Here is a 16,133-nt window from a genome sequence, read left to right as displayed (position 1 = left end):
ACCCTCATAAGAAAAGGAACAAAGAATGCTGAATAAGCTTTCACTGGATCTCAAATTGATCACATGGGCATCTTTTCACCGGCTTTCACGACTTATAAGGAAGACAAAGGCTTCCTTCATCATCTCCTGTAAGACCTACTGCAATAGATTCTGAGAAAAGGGTGACCATCAGTACGTGTGTGTTTGTTCGTACGCGCCCCATCGTTGTGTACGGCGAGTTTTGTGTGTTAGTGTTCGACCATCTTTAAAAAGCTCTTGTGTCTGGCTGAATAGAAGGAAGTGGCTCTGACTTCCCCAGGAAATGGGAAGAGGAAACCCGGGGGCTTCGACCTCTCTGGCTACGCTGGAGCCACAAGACGACTCACCGGACAGAAAGAGAGAGGGAAGGGAAGGAGGGAAGGGTGGAGGGTAGGCTGAGAGATAGGTACTGCCCCTCGTTTTGCTCCCTTCGAGTTGAGACAAAGACAAGTTGGGAGCAGAAATAAAGACGGGAATATATTTGTCCCTGGTTGTGCTTTCAGATTGGAGATGAAGCTTCTCCTCGGAGCTCTCAGTGCTCTGCTCTGCTTCTCACTGGCCTGTGCTCACACGTTGGATCCTGCTGGGAAGAACGTCTGCCAGAATATAAGGTAAACTCCAGCTTTTCCTTCACTTCACATACTGGCTTTTGAGTCTTAAGTGGCAACAACGGGTTACCGAATTAACGTTTTTGGCGGCCTTCGTCTGGCTTTGAGTTCTTGTGATGAATATTAGTGCCATGAGATTGTACTGTTGGCTTGTGGGTTGTGTGGCCCATCCTTCTTTAGGATGACATGGCTGAATGCAGGCACTGGAGTGTTTTATCTACTAAGGTTTCAGATTTATCAAGCTGATTTGATGATGTCTGTAATTCTTAGGGATCCCTCTAACCTGTTCTGTTGCCTTGGATGGCGCCAGGAGGGAAAAGAGTGCACAATACGTAAGTTCTAGTATTCTGATGATTATTATTCCTATGCTGTTACCACTTCTACATTGGCTTTGTTTTCTCTTTGTGTTTGTGTGCAGCTGTATGTGAGGGTGAGCAGGCCTGTTTGAAGGGTGAGATCTGTTTATATCCTGGATTATGTCGCTGCCCACCTGGCTACTATGGTGCTGAGTGCAAAACGAGTGAGTTAAAACGTCCATTCATTGTAGAAGAAAGAAGAAAAATAACAATATAAAAACATTATAGTGTTGATAACTACTATATTTTAGTCTAGTAATAGCTCTCTATGTACTCACTGGTGTGTTGTTTCTAGACTGTCCTCTTGAGTTCTGGGGTCCAGACTGCCGTCAGATATGTAAGTGCTATCCTAACGGGCGCTGTCATCCAGCCACTGGCGAGTGCACCTGCCACCCACTCCGCTGGGGCCCACTATGCAAGCAAACCTGCAGGTGTTCCCGGCATGGGCGCTGCCACCCCATCCACGGAAACTGCACCTGCGACACCAGCTATTCGGGTTCAACCTGTGCCAAACCGTGCCAGTGTGATATCGGTGGGTCTGTAGGCCCCAGCTGTGACCAGCAGACGGGCAAGTGTCAGTGCCACAAGGGGCACTGGGGGATGAGGTGTACAAACCCATGCAACTGTAACCAGTCCCCGTGTAATCAGCGCAATGGTGTGTGCGAGTGCAAGCCTGGCATGTGGGGAACCAGCTGTGACCAGAGTTGTAAATGTGACCTCAAACACAGCAGCTGTGACGTAATGAGTGGGACGTGTCTGTGCCACCCAGGATACAGGGGCGTCTCCTGCAACCAGCCCTGTGAAGCAGGAAAGTATGGCACTGACTGTAAAAGGAGGTAGGTTTCAATGTGTGTGTGTCTGTGTCTCTGTGTGTTTGTGTGTATATCATGTTTACATATCTTTGTGGGGACCAAAAATTGAAAGCTTGCTATACTTGTGGGGACCAACAACCCCTATGAGGACGAAATCTCCGTCCCCGTGAGTTCGAAGGCATTTGTGAGACTCAAAATGTGTATTTAGTATCAGGGTTAGGGGTAGGCATTCATTTTTGATGGTTAGGGTAAGTAGCTAGGGAAAGCATTATATCAATTAGATGTCCCTACAAGGATATAAAAACACGACTGTGTGTGTGTGGAAAGAAAGGTGGATACACGTGAATGTGTGTGTTCTCACTGCTGAACTTTATCCCTTGTCTTCAGTTGTGGTCACTGTAAAGACAACCAGCTTTGCTCTCTGATCGATGGCACATGTGCAGCCTGTGAGCCGGGCTGGAACGGTACGCGATGCGACCGCCCATGTCCATCTGGTTTCCATGGTGATGGCTGCAAAGAAGGGTGTCCACGATGCAGGAACAATGAACCATGTGACCCAAAAACTGGGTTGTGTCAGAGCTGTGATCCCGGATGGACTGGACCCAGGTGTGCGCGCATATTTTGGGGAAACATTAGCAACAATAAAAATTTACACTATTTACAACTAACTGCTTTACAAAGTACATTACGAGTCATTATTTTTCACCTTTTTTTGGTGCATTTTTACACTTTGACATAATCAAAGCAATTAATAGGTAAAAGGAAAGAAGTAGCTTTCAAATTAAAACCTTATTTCCAAAAAAGTAGGACGTGAGTAAAATGATGAAATGATTTGCAAATCTCATAAACTCGCATTTTAGTCACAGTAGAACATAGAAAATGCAATTTAAAGAAAAATATTTACACATTTTTGATTTGATGGTAGCAACACATCTCAAAATGTTGTGAAAGGGTCTTGTAGCATCTCTCATGTCTGTTTTTAATGCAGTGCTGTCTGAAGGCTCGAAGATCATGGGTTTTGATTTTTGGTAGTGTCCCTTGCACACAGAGATTTCTTCAGATTCTCTGTTGTAGATAAAAATTAGTCAAAGCTGAAGTTGTTCCACAAGTTAATGGCTCAATTTTTTGAACCTCTGTCCATCTTTACTTCTAAGTTTTTTAGGAATTGGGGTTCTAAATATACAGAAATGCTAAATGTAATAACTGGCTACTTAATCACTGTGTTATTTAAAAAAAAAAAAGAATAAAAATGATCAGCAGCCTGCACCTCACTGGTCTTAGGAAGCATCCCGTGATCAGTGTGGTTCATATGCTGAACCACACTGATCACTGAAAAATCAATCAATCAGTAAATAGAAAAAACTGTCTGTCTGTCACAGATTATAGTTATTTTTGTCAGAAGCTCCATTGTCATCCTGTGGTGTGATCTGGGGACTGAAAACACTTCCGTACTTGTGCATACAGCTGTTCATGGGAGGCTCTGACATCCGTGAGTTGGCTGTCAAAGCGCATTTCGCTGACTAGAGACATAATCAGAAAGTCAGACCCAGAAGACAAGAGATGATTTGAGTTTAACAAAAAGAGATGAATCTGCTAAAAAGTCCAAGTTATTCACTGCTTACAACTGTACTGCAGTCTCTTGAACATGATGTATTCAAAGAGTTGCTTGGAAGAGTTAAAGCTTATGGATTAAGTTGCCTAAAGATGCAAAATTAATAAAATGATCCATGTGGTAAAACATTAGCACTGCTTATTACACTTAAGCTCAAAAACAGTCTGCTTATAGAGGATGGGAAGTTTGTACCACCAACAGTGTAAGTGTGTTAGTAATCTCTGTCCTCGTTTTTCTGTCCTCGTCCAGGTGTCAGGAGCGCTGCCTTAACGGGAGGTTTGGAGACGCCTGCCTCTTGACGTGTAGTCCTTGTTTTCATGGCAACTGCCATCATGTGACAGGAAAATGTGTCTGTGCGCCAGGCTTCCAGGGAGAGAGGTGAGAAAATTAAAGCATTGCTTATTGTTGGATAAACTTACTGTTGCAGATGCAGCTTTTATCTAAGGTTAAGATTTTAAATAGTTAAACTGCACTCCCAGATCAGTTAAAGACTGTGTTTAACTGACAATCAAGCAATTTAGAAACTTGCAATTAACCTAATTAGTTGTGGGATGTTCCAAAAGGTGGTAGCATTGCAGACGTTTTGTAGTCACACCAACCATGGTAAAAAACATGAAACTAACTACCTTCATGACTTGGATGTCCTTTACATTATCCAACCATATATTGCCCACTGGTGTAATCGCAGTCAAGGTTTCAACTAATAAAGCTACATTGAAGTCTTTTCAAGAAGCCTTCAAATTTAAAATTTTTCTGAGTGTACGATCTGAGGTTAGTAGGTTAAAACATGGAAAACGTGGCCCCCTTAACTTTCTTCTCTGTGATGCTTGTACGTCATCGTTATGTGTTCACCCAGTACTAAAATAAAATCTTGATTTAACTTTCTTACTCACTGTGACTCATGGATGTTTCCAGCTGTAACAACAGCTGCCCTGCCCTCCGGTTTGGCTTCAACTGTTCTTCTGTCTGCGACTGCGGTGAAGGGGTGGCCTGCGACTCTGTGACCGGAGCCTGTCCTAACAGTACGTCCATCCATCCACTCAGTTATCTGTCAGTTTTGTGTATAAATGTGTACATTAGTGTGTCTTGTACTTTCCCTTACATGTTTGTGTGTGTGTGTTTGAATGACAGGTTACAGAGGTGCTGTGCTTGCGGGTGTGCTGGTTCCTTTGCTCCTGTTGCTTCTTGCTGTAGTTTGCTGCTGCTTGTGTTGTGGAGGACGCCCGGCTGGTGACAGAGACAAAGACAGGTCAGCAGCTACCTTTCTTTTAGGCATTTTATGCCGATAAAACATGGAAAGCAGGCTACGTTTATCACTCTATATAACTTTACATGATTTCTTTTGGTCGTAGTACAACTGTTGCTGATGGCGGCTTCTTGGTTCGGATGAAGTATCACGTTTATAGCGTCCTGGCAAACATTGGCGCTGCCCTGCCGTGTATCTCTGCCTGGTCCTCTGGCCTGCCTCGTGTCACCGGTCAGTCTTGCCACTCACAGTGCTCACAGTGTAATGCAACTATTGTATACAAACTTCATAAAAGTACAAAAAAGACTATTTTAATCATCATTAAGATTTGAAGTCTTTTAAAACTTGTACTGTGTGCATGAATTATGACCAGAAGCTGTGATATTTAGTTCTTTTTAAATTAATCTGCTTTCTATCTCTCATGTAAACACACACAGTGTCACACCATGACCCTGAGCTGACCTTTAACCACAGCTTCATTGAGCCTCCTTCCTCTGGCTGGGTGACGGAGGGATCGTCCTTCGACAGCGATGAGGAGACGGGAGAGGCTCTTTACTGCGTCCCTCCAATGGAAGGTAGGGGCAAAAATAAAGTTCACCAGTTAACAAAGTTTATAGTGCCCTCTTTTGGTGCAAGGTAGAACTGCCACTTTTAAAAACTCTTTCTGGCACTGGTTGATGTTTTGCTCTGTTTCTGTTAGACATCCCGGCTGTGGCGGGCGGTGAGTTCCAGGAGATGAGCTCAAAGTGTAACATGTTCTTAGACCCGTCGGGCTTCAGCAGCGAGGACATCTCCTCACCCTTTAACATCCCTCGCACCTCCAGCATTGCCAAGGCCAAGCGGCCATCCGTTTCATTTGCAGAAGGCACCCGCTTCAGCCCCAAAGAGAGGCGTGGCTCTGCTCAGGACCCTTGTGCTCTCCCTCGCAGCAAACCCAAATCATCCTGGGGGGTTCTGATGCTATCGGCCCTGCAAAGTCAGGGAAGCACAGCTAGAACTGGGGAGGGGAACGGACTTGAGGGCGAGAAGGAGAAAGATGGAGTGGATGTGACCGACAGTCAGGAGTTAAACTGTGAGGAGGCTGACCAGGAAGTAGACAGAACCCCATCAAGATCCACTCTGCAGGTTCCTGGAGCATCAGGACGGAGACGGACTATGTCTAACACAGCTGCTCATAAAGGGACATCGTCCACCTCTGATGCTCAAGAAGGGGGCTCTCATAAGGTCACCACTGTGTATGTGACGGTGGGTAAGGCGGGTAAGCCCATCGCAAAAACAGAGCCGAGCTCTGAGGGGCCCGTTCAGGCGATGCTGCGAAGACTGGGCAGCCTCCAGAGGCAAAAAGAGCAGGAGTCTGGCAGGCCTAAGCCGAAGGGGAGTGAAGGCATCATCAAACCACCCAGGAAGAAGCTGGGAGCTCGGGCGGCTGTTTGGGAGCAGGGAGGACCGTCTACAAGGGAGGCTGGAGTTTGTAAGCCAATCAGGAGGAAGCACTCCTCCCACAACTCCTCTGATGCAGCTGGATCGAATGGCACACTGCCAACAGAGAGTGGCACTCCAAAACGACCGCTGTCGTCCATTTTAAAGAGCGTGCCTGAAGTGGCGTCAGCTGACTCGGGGTCTAATCTGCGGGCCGAAGGAGACGAAAGGCAGCACGCTGCCCCGCATCATGAAGAACAAATTGAGAGCTCCTACCGGACTCTGAGACCCGTGGGAGATGGCGCAAGCCCCATTGAAATCATCACCAACGAAGGAGCGGTGGTCAGTGTGACTGATGAACCCTGGTACGAAAATGTCCAGATCAAAAACTCGTGACCTCTGAGAAAACGTGTCAGCAGGACTGATCGAAAAACAGCCGCATGTTTGTTATCCTGCAGTTATAACTGAACAATGGGGAAAGCTTCTCTGAGAGATTTGTGCAGCTGCAGCTCACATGACTGAAATGACAGAGAAATTGTTCATTTAAAAATAGCAACCGTTAATGAAATTTCAAACAACAGATGGAACAAGAAAATAGGGTGTTTTCTAACAAGAACGCTACACAGTCCGTTGTTGCCTTGGCGTTGTTCCCACACTGTAACCCATGTTTCCCCAGTACCATGACTCTGAACTGACCGATCATGCTGTTATGAATTTTTATCTTTGCAACTTAGTTTTTCTTCAGGCTTTTTCAATACTCACTAAACATATTTTCCCTAAACCTGTAACCAAGTGTTTCTGGCTTAACCTAAAAACAACTACAACTGAAAACTGAAACTACTCTTTTTAGTATTATTTTAATCTAAGCCTAAAAATCAAAATATTTACTTTTACATTAGCACAAACTTACAGTCTCGTGGGTGAAAGTCCTGCATTTAGACTTTCATTAGCCAACAGCTTTAGGAGCAACATCAGCTGGGTCCTGGGTTTGAATCCATTGGCTGTTTTGGGGCCTTTCTGTTCTCTCTGGGTACTCTGAGTCCCTCCCGCAGCCCAAAGACATGTATGTTAGATTAATTAGTGAACCTAAATAGGCTGAAAGTGTGAATGTGAATGTGTGACGACCCATGGGATTGGCTCCAGCACCCCCATGATGGATGGATGGACAGATGTAATATCTGCACCTGTTGTGCTTATGTAGTCAGAAAGGATAAATGGAAGTAAAGAGTGGAAGTTTGTGGAAAAAGAAGCAGTGATGAACATCTGGGTGGGTTCCCAGAAGATAATAAAATGAGTGTGATGAACTTTTTGCATGATTTGATTGATTCAGTTAAGTGTGAGGAAAGGATCTGAGTCTGCTGCTCTGTGGATATTTTATTAGTCTTGGATGAAACTCAGGTAAGAACAGGCTGTAACAGATTGTAGTCGCGATTCACTCAGAATCAGTACATGCTTTACACATGAGGGAAAAGCCCGGCGGGGTTGTTTATTCTATCGTATAAATCAGTCAGAGAACTGGAATTGTAAAAACGTTTGTACTTCTGTGACCCGATGTTAAAGTTTCCTGCGAGTCCACAGCGCACAAACACTGCTGTGGGGTTAGAAACACATTACTGCCCTGCTTGTGACCACTGGTGAAGTAAACCTCCCCTGAAGTCTGTGTTAATATTTTATAGCATTGTTATTTCACTGTATAAACATGACCGTGATTAATAAAAAGACAATAAACACTTTGGCTTTTGTAGATACATTATTCAGAATACACAGTAATGAATACAGTAATAATTGCAGATTAATTATCATTAACAGAGTTTAGCTGTCAGACGGATAAACGTTGCTGTCTCTGGGTCTTTCTGTTAAATGTTTTTCACTTTAGCTGCGTTTAATAAAGCTGACTGAAAGTCAACCAGCTGAACTTTGGCCCTAAGCTGCATGTGGACTCTCACCGATACACCAATATTTGCTGAAGTCAGCTAGCTGTGTGTTACACTGCGCATGTTCAACACTTAACCCCTACCACTGCCTACTGCAGTAAAAACAACAGCTCTATTATACGCTAACTGGGTTGCACTGATCAAAATAACAAACGAAAATTCTGGAAACTACTTCTTCTCTGCTCCAGGGGTGTCCGAACAGCCGAGCCAGTACTTGGCGATGGATCTGGGGTACGGAGGAACAGCAGGATCAACTCTCTTAGTCCTGATATCCACTCTGTAGTATTTATCTAGAAAACACAAAAACTCACTCAACACATGCTTACCAGTCACAGTCATTAGTCACAGTTAGCATTCATATTGTCTGCTTTGTACACATACTATACTATTATTATAGTGTGTGGAGTAGTGGTTAAACATAAACCAGAATGACACTGAATATGACGTAAAGATTACAAACAGAAATGCACTTGGAGTAAAGTATAAAACAGAAACAATTTTAGGCATCTGTTTTTTGCTGTATGAACTATATACAGCATTAAAAATGTAATGAAACTAGTGTGTGGTGAGAGATAGCAGAGCACGTTAGTTCCTGTTGCCTCCCCCAGCTGTCTGCCGTCTACAGCTGTGACTCAGCTCTTAGTTTATGTGCCATCAGTGTGAAGATCAAACACACAATATTTGAACAATGATAAAATCATCATTGTTATTTAGTCATTTAACCATTATTGTAGTAGCCTTCACAAGCATTGCTGTTAATAACGACCCTGTTTTTGCTGTGGGGGATTGTGAGCGTGAGATTTTTTTTTTCTTTAACATCCTCATCTTCCTTAAAATAGATTTGATTTGATTACAGTTCCCAGGAAACCTTGAAATAAAGACAATAACTCATGGGATATGCCTTTTCTCTTTCCTTCTGCTCTAGCTGACTTTGTAATGATTAATGTACACTCACTGATAACTTCATTAGTTAGGGGTAGAATGGTGAAGAAAGGTTGTTTTTGACTGTCACAGGGTTGTTAGTCACCTCAAGGTGCTTTAAATTGTACAGACCCTACAGCAAAACACAGAAAACCCCCCAAATTAGACAGCCCCCAGTGAGGAAGCATTTGGTAACAGTGGGAAGGAAAAACTCAATTTTAACAGGAAGAAACCTCTGGCAGAGCCAGGTTCAGGGAGGGGCAGCCCTCTGCCACAAACAGATGGAGTGTTGGAGTGTGGAAATGGCATTTTCTGTGTGCAATGCTTTGTTAATGCCAGCGGTAAGAGGAGAATAGCCAAAGTGCTTTGAACTGATTGGAAGACAACAGTAACTCAAAAAAGGCACTCTTTACAGCCAAGGTATGCAGAAGAGCATCACTGAAGGCTCAGCCCTTTGAAGCAGATGAACTACTGCAGCAGAAGACCGCACTGGATGCCACTTCAGCCAGCTAAAAACAGGAAACTGAGGCTTGGGTAAACGTTGCCTAGTCTGAAACATTCAGATAGTCGGGTCAGAATTTGTTGTAAAAAAACAACATGGATCCATCCTGCCTTTTCCCAGCATTTCAGGGTGGTGGTGGTGTCTTCGCTTACTTTGGGCCTCTCAAACACCGCCTACCTGAGTATTAATGCTGACCATGTCCATCCCTTTATGTCCACAGCATGCCCATCTTCTTATTGCTGGTTCCAGCAGGATAGCAGACCATGCCACAAAGCTCAGATCATTTCAAACTGGTTCCTTAAATATAACGAGTTCACTGCACTCAAATGACCACAGCCATGAGATCTCCAGGAGAAAACCTTTGGGATGTGGTGGATGTGCAGCCGATAAAACTGCAGCCACTGTGTGATGCTATCATGTCAACATGGACTGAAATCTACAAACTGTTGCTTAATTTAACAAAGAAAATGTTAAACTGCTCTTTTTAAATGCGCTGCTTTGCTGCTTTTCTAATTTATATTACTATGAATTACAAAATAACCAATTAACCACATGTTGTAAGGCAGTGGAAATAAATGATTGAATACATTTTCAGAAACATTGTTTGATACGGTGCGTCCCATTCTGAATCTGTTACCTTCTTTGAAAAAGTAGACGGTCTGTATGGGCATCTCCCTTTGGAAGTCGTAGCCGTATCGGTCATCTCTGGAGTCATAGTTGCCTCTGTTGTTCTGGCCATAACGATCTCTCCGTCTGTCCTGGTCCCAGTCTTGATCCCACCGTCTGTCCCAGCCTTGTCCCAGCCTCTCTGCCATTTCCATCCTCCTCTCTGCCAGTCTCATACCCATTTCCATCCCTCTTTCAGCAAATTCCCGCCCCATGTTCATTCCCTGCTCAGCAAAGGAGCCCCAGGAGGGTGAACGATTTTGTCTCCGCTGACCCCACTGCTGGTTCCACTGCTGGTCCCACTGCTGGTCCCACTGCTGGCCTTGCTGGCTGTTGTAGCGGCGTCGTGTCGACCTCCAAGGACTGATGTAGATTCTGCCCGCCATGGCAGCATCCACTGGAGACCTGAGGCCCTTCCAGTCCTTGTTAATAAAGTGGTGCTTACTATGATGCTGAGGCACTGCAGAAGATTAAAAATAAGTTAAACCACACACACGTGTGACTCCTGTCTGCACAAATAGGTCTATAACTGCACAACTCACGGTCAGAGAAGAGCTCGCCGAAGAAACGCTCATAGTTGTTGTAGTACACATCAGTGTAGCGCCTGAAGGGAGTGGACGGAGAGCTCTCAGACATTTTGATGCACTCCTCGTGAGACGGCTGGTGCAAAAACTCATACACATAATACTGGTCACCTGCAGAAAGGATGGTATGATGAGCCACTGATGTTCAGTACTACAGGAACAGCTGGAGATGTATGCAAACCAAAGCATCTGGTTGTACCTTTGAAAAAATAGACCTTCTCTTTTCCGTGGTGGCTGTGGGCAGGAAGGGCAAACGCTGCGTCCACATGATCGGGAATCCGGTCAAAGCCAACGTTTATGTCTCGGGGATAGTCATCATCCAGCACGCCATTGTCAAACCTCCAGTACTTGTTTCCCTACATGGGTAAACATCAAATTTGTAGTAGATTAGCTTTTTAAAATACTTTTAAACTAGACTATGACATAATGTTTCCAATATTGGCTTTGCCCTTTATAAGGCAGTCATTGAAATACATGGAAATGGAAAATTTGAGTGTTATTGGAGGACATTAAAAAAGCAAACTTTTTTCAAAGTTTTTTTTCACTTTTTTATAGTGCAAAGTCACTGAAGTTATCATATATGATTCCTCCCACATTTAGAGCATTTTTTTCTACAAAAGACTATAAGACTAACATACATATTTAAAGGAGGATTTATTTTTGAACATTTTCCTTGTTTCACACTGGTAATTTTCATAAATATAACACACATATCAGAGTGCAGCCCTGCCAACCCCTGTTAGTTTTAATGCTTTAACCACAAGTGTGGGAGTAGGTACGGGGGAAAAGCCAATTTCCCAAATTCAGGAAGAATTTAATTGGAAGTTTAAAATGTTCCAGGCCTTTAATGATTGGTCAGATGCAATAATGTCACATAAGCTGATCTTTGCTGATTAGCTTGGAGAAATCCATGTGTTGCTACAACCTCCCAGTGAGTCACGAGGAGGCCAATTTTCATGTCCACTTAAGTCACCAAATATGGTTCCTCGCCCGACAGTACTTTATTGTTGTGTTGAATTATCTTTTTGTTCTATTGTTGAATTATTATTATTGTTCTCTTAGAGCATTTGATTTCTTTGGAGAGTTGCAAACAATTAAAGTGATCAAAATTATAAAGATAATTGGATTTGATTTGTTTTGGTTCCACCTTAAAGATGTAGGTCTTCCCCTGACAGTTGATGCGGGTGAACGCAGCATCAATGGACCCGCTGATGCCCCACACATCCTTAATGAGCTTTGGATAACCAGGGAGCACTGCCTTCTGGTCAAGTTCAAAGAAGTACTCCCCTGGAAAACAAAGCCAGAGCGATCATGCTGTTTTATTTGTTACTTTCAAACATGAGCGAGACCACGACAGAGCCTGAAAGGTTGTCTTGTAACAGATGAATTCACTCACTGACCTCTGAAAGCATAGATGGAGCCATTTTTGATCTGCATGAAGGCGTCAAAAGGTCTGCCACTGCAGACCTCAGCATCTGGGTCAGGGGCCACGGTGGTGGCTGTTGTGGCAGGAACTGTGGTCACCTCGGCTGCTGCGCTGGTCGTGATGGAGTCCTCCAATGTGTGGGTGTCTGGGTGTGCCGCACGTGTCGGCGGGATGTTAGAGACTCTCAGTCTGGTCGGTCTGGTCATTTCCAGCGTGGTCTCAGGGCGTTCTTGCGCTCTGGGATTGAAGTCCGGCGGTTGCGTAGGCCTCAGCTGGTTGGGTGCTGAACGACGTGTGGGCTGAGGCGTGCTCTCAGATTGCCCATCGTAATAATCATCTTCTGCAAACTGAAATGTGTCTCCGCGAGCTGAGGGGGGTGTGAGAGAAATGTCAACATCCATTTTTGACCTGTGAGTTCTTAACAGAATGAATGAACCAATGAGCAGAGAGGTTTCTTACTCATCATATTGCAGGTGGATTCAAAGTCAGAGCAGCAGCTTTTGTAGTACTTGCACATGGAGTCACACTGGCACTTCTTCCGGGCGTCAAAGCCATTTTCGCAGCGGTCCAAACATGACTCTGGAGATAAAACAACATGCTTCAGTCGTTCCCTCTCTCTGCTGTTTGTACCTCAGGACAAAATTCATTTCCTCCTTTGGTTAATAAAGGTAAATTTGATTACAGCTCCCATGAGGCTTTGACTACATGCCAGCAGCACAGACTCATGGGATATGGAAAACTCAATCTTGAAGTGAATTAGGCAATATATTAAAGGACAGTTGTAATAATTCGAAATGATTACAGTTTTGTAGATTTAACAAAGTGCTCTAAAGACTTTACTCATTTTTCCACATATTTAACAACATTTTGGAAACAAAATAATTAATTTATTACGAAAATAATCAAATGAATTGTTTTTTATTAGCTGTACTGACAATAATAAATATGCCTACTTGTTAAGCAAATTGTTTGCTAGCGCCTCAAAGTTTATGCGTCAGACATTTTAAAACAACAGTCAATGAACATAATTCAACTTTTACCGACCAAATTTGTATGCAATAGGCCCCAAATCAGATCTGAAGCAGGGTCCTGAACAAAGCACGAAGCTACTCCACGTTTCTCACAGCAAAGTCTCCATGAAGTCGAAAGCAGATTTTGTTAGACTCACCGTCTGAAGCCAAAGTGTCGGCGAGCAGAGCGAGCAGCAGCACGGCCCACAGGTCCATGTTGCCTCCTCTGTGTCCGAGGACAGACTGAAGAAATAATGAAGGCCTGTGTGCTCCCTATCATTGGAAGCATGTGCCAGTCACCCCACCTCCTCATTCACTTGAACCTTATTTGCAGACCTCTGTCTACTCGGACAAATAAACACAGACTGAGAGGGGGAAAAGATCAATGGGGTGGGTGTGGGGATTATTGTTTGACCTCTGACCAAAGCTGTTTGTACATTTTAAGTAGTTTGTGGTCATTTTTTACAGATTTCAATTATTGAAATCAACGTTGACTCCAAATATTCTAAAGACAGATATTCTACTCTGGCTGATAATAACTTTAAAGGCCTTTTCTGATGAAAAAATGGTGAAAAGCATCTTCATTCATTTCATTTAAAAATGAAACATTTATCAATAATATCTGGTCTCTTGCTAAATAGGAATTTTTGGCATCAAATTATGAACTGCAATATATTAATTATAGATATTTTAACTGTAAGCAACTATTGTACACATATCCTTTTAATACTTTTATACACCACTCTGCATTTGGTTATTAGCTATTATTAATCTCTGGCTCTCATCCACAGTGTGTCTTTTGTCTTGTCTTCCTCCCCTCACCCACAGCTGGTCGTGGCAGATGTTTGCCCTCCTTGAACCTGGTTCTGCTGGAGGTTTCTTCCTCTTTAAAGGGAGTTTTTCCTTCTCACCATCACATAAGTTCTTGTTCATAAGGGGTTTTCTGATTGTTGGGGTTTCTCTGTATTATTGTAGCCCTTACCTTACAATACTGTTGGTGAGATTTGGTGCTAAATAAATAAAATTCAATTAAATTGAAATATTGAAATGCTGAGTATATTTTATTGTGACACAATTGGAACCAAAACAATATTCTGTAAACATCTGTTATTTATTTAACCTCTCATCTTTTAAACAGTTCATATCCAGGGTCACAGATAGTTGGCAGACGTATGCAACGACCCTCACGCTCACCTTTTGATTTATGTATTTATTTTTTCTATGTTGGTGTTTCGTCACGTTACCTTTAACTGTCAAAAGTTTGTTAGAAACTATGAAACACATCTCACTGGTTAATTCACAGGCTCTTATGCAAGTAACCATGGTAACCACGGACTCTGAGCGGCTGGATTGACGCAGGTCAGACAATTTGTACATATAAGATCTTAAAACAGGACACAGCCACTGTAATTGCTGACCTAATATCAAATGTATACGTGGACTGAGTCTATGTTTGACGTTTGTTTTTATATCTAATCTTTACTCTCAAACCTTTAAACAGCAGCAAGTCCGCTGCTAAGAGAATACAAACTCAAACTGATTGATAATTTCTTTTTAAAGTCATCTGGAAGCGCCACGTTTTCACTCAGTCTTTTATTTACAGCATGATTTAAGGGGGAATGATGGAGGAATGTGTTGTAAATGAGCATGGTGCCTGGCATTGTCACGGGAACATGCAGGTATTCATTTGGTGATTTATTAAATGTAGCCTATAAATGTTATTATACTTGATTTTAATCTGCTGCTAATTAACAGTCTTAATTAGCAAGTCTTACGCTGATGGAAATGCAGATACCACAGAACACACATCATGAATCTGATCTGCGACAAATTGAAGCCTTCATCTCTTTTATAACAGTGTTGTCTCAGACTGGTATATTTTTTATATTCTTTATGCTTTAGATTTTCTCTGGAATAGTTGGCAGTAATGAGCATTATTTTCTGTAAAAGAATATTGGTATGACCTGTGAATTAGATTCATAGATGACCGTTAGGTTAGTTTGATGCAACACTTTCATGTGACCGAGCTGGGAAACTCTGGGTTAACAGCTGACCTCGCTCCTGGTGTACACGGCTCCGAGGCAGCAGCTGGACTGCCCGTTTACCCTCATCATTAATATTCACAATAAAAATATTAGTGTCGAACATGTGAAGTCTGTATTTCACAGTGTCGAACAAGCCTATTACAGTTAAACCTAACAGTTACTGACGGAAACACCAGTGTTATCTCTTTCAGTAAAGATTATGCGTGTATACACCGGTCACACTGCTTATTGAACAAAAAACACAAAACTCAGATGTCAATCGTATTTATTTGCTCGCTCTCTATGTTAAACATGTTTTAATGATAGTTTTAATTCGGAATTGGCAACTAAAACAAGTAGGACTCACATCAGGAAATAAAGACCCGATAGATATAACCTCAGTAAATGAAGTCGGTGTACAGTCAGCGGGGGTTATGACAGTTGTGTACCAGGACCTGAGCTTTGTCGGTGGTATAACAGCTCGAAGGCTTATGAGGGGAACAGGTCTATCACATGCTTTGCTGTGAGTCTGAGCTGGGCAGACATCTCCGAAATCATCGAAGAACTTTTGCAAGTAGGCTCTATCTTGACAAACCGACCAGATATCTGAAGATTAAACCACTACTAAAAAAAATAATAAAAGTGCATTTGGTGAGACAAAAACAGGGTTTTTCAAAGTACAGTTTAGTTAGTTTCCACATGCTGGTTGTTGGTGTGGAGAAATGCCCACTAAAAAGAATGGCCACCAGGCCAAAGCAATGGCTTTGCCTTGAACAGCGTTAACCCCGCCCCCTGAGTTTGATGGGTGAGGCTGACAGGTAAAACGAATTCATCAAGACAGCCACAGGGTCAGGACTGCCAAAATGAAATACATCTAAATAAACTAAATACTAAATAAAAAATACTAAATACTAAATAAATACATCATTAAGTAATTAATTAAATGGTTCAATAATTAATTAAAATAAGAAATAAATAAATAATTAATCAAATTT

At 42.8% G+C, this 16,133-nt stretch overlaps 2 protein-coding genes across 2 annotated transcripts; one reads left to right on the top strand and one right to left on the bottom strand.

The window, feature by feature from the left end:
- Positions 1-400: 400 nt before the first annotated feature.
- scarf1 (scavenger receptor class F, member 1) lies at positions 401-7,794 on the top strand. Its single transcript, XM_087850955.1, has 12 exons — positions 401-424; positions 522-629; positions 897-958; positions 1,045-1,146; positions 1,278-1,818; positions 2,182-2,400; positions 3,656-3,784; positions 4,322-4,428; positions 4,538-4,655; positions 4,759-4,883; positions 5,090-5,227; positions 5,353-7,794. The coding sequence occupies exons 2-12, from the start codon at positions 529-531 to the stop codon at positions 6,465-6,467; spliced, it is 2,757 nt and encodes a 918-aa protein (XP_087707081.1). The 5' UTR covers positions 401-424; positions 522-528; the 3' UTR covers positions 6,468-7,794.
- Positions 7,400-13,446, bottom strand: vtna (vitronectin a). Its single transcript, XM_006802036.3, has 8 exons — positions 13,273-13,446; positions 12,564-12,683; positions 12,079-12,471; positions 11,826-11,965; positions 10,878-11,034; positions 10,637-10,789; positions 10,066-10,554; positions 7,400-8,295 (listed from the first exon to the last, which is right to left on the bottom strand). Exons 1-8 carry the CDS (start codon positions 13,328-13,330, stop codon positions 8,174-8,176), a joined length of 1,632 nt encoding a protein of 543 aa, XP_006802099.2. The 5' UTR covers positions 13,331-13,446; the 3' UTR covers positions 7,400-8,173.
- Positions 13,447-16,133: the final 2,687 nt, after the last annotated feature.

This window comes from Neolamprologus brichardi, chromosome 14 (genome assembly GCF_056152115.1).
Source record: "Neolamprologus brichardi isolate AB-2024 chromosome 14, ASM5615211v1, whole genome shotgun sequence".
Classification (NCBI taxonomy): Eukaryota; Metazoa; Chordata; class Actinopteri; order Cichliformes; family Cichlidae; genus Neolamprologus; species Neolamprologus brichardi.
This window is presented reverse-complemented; position numbering and strand designations above follow the sequence as displayed.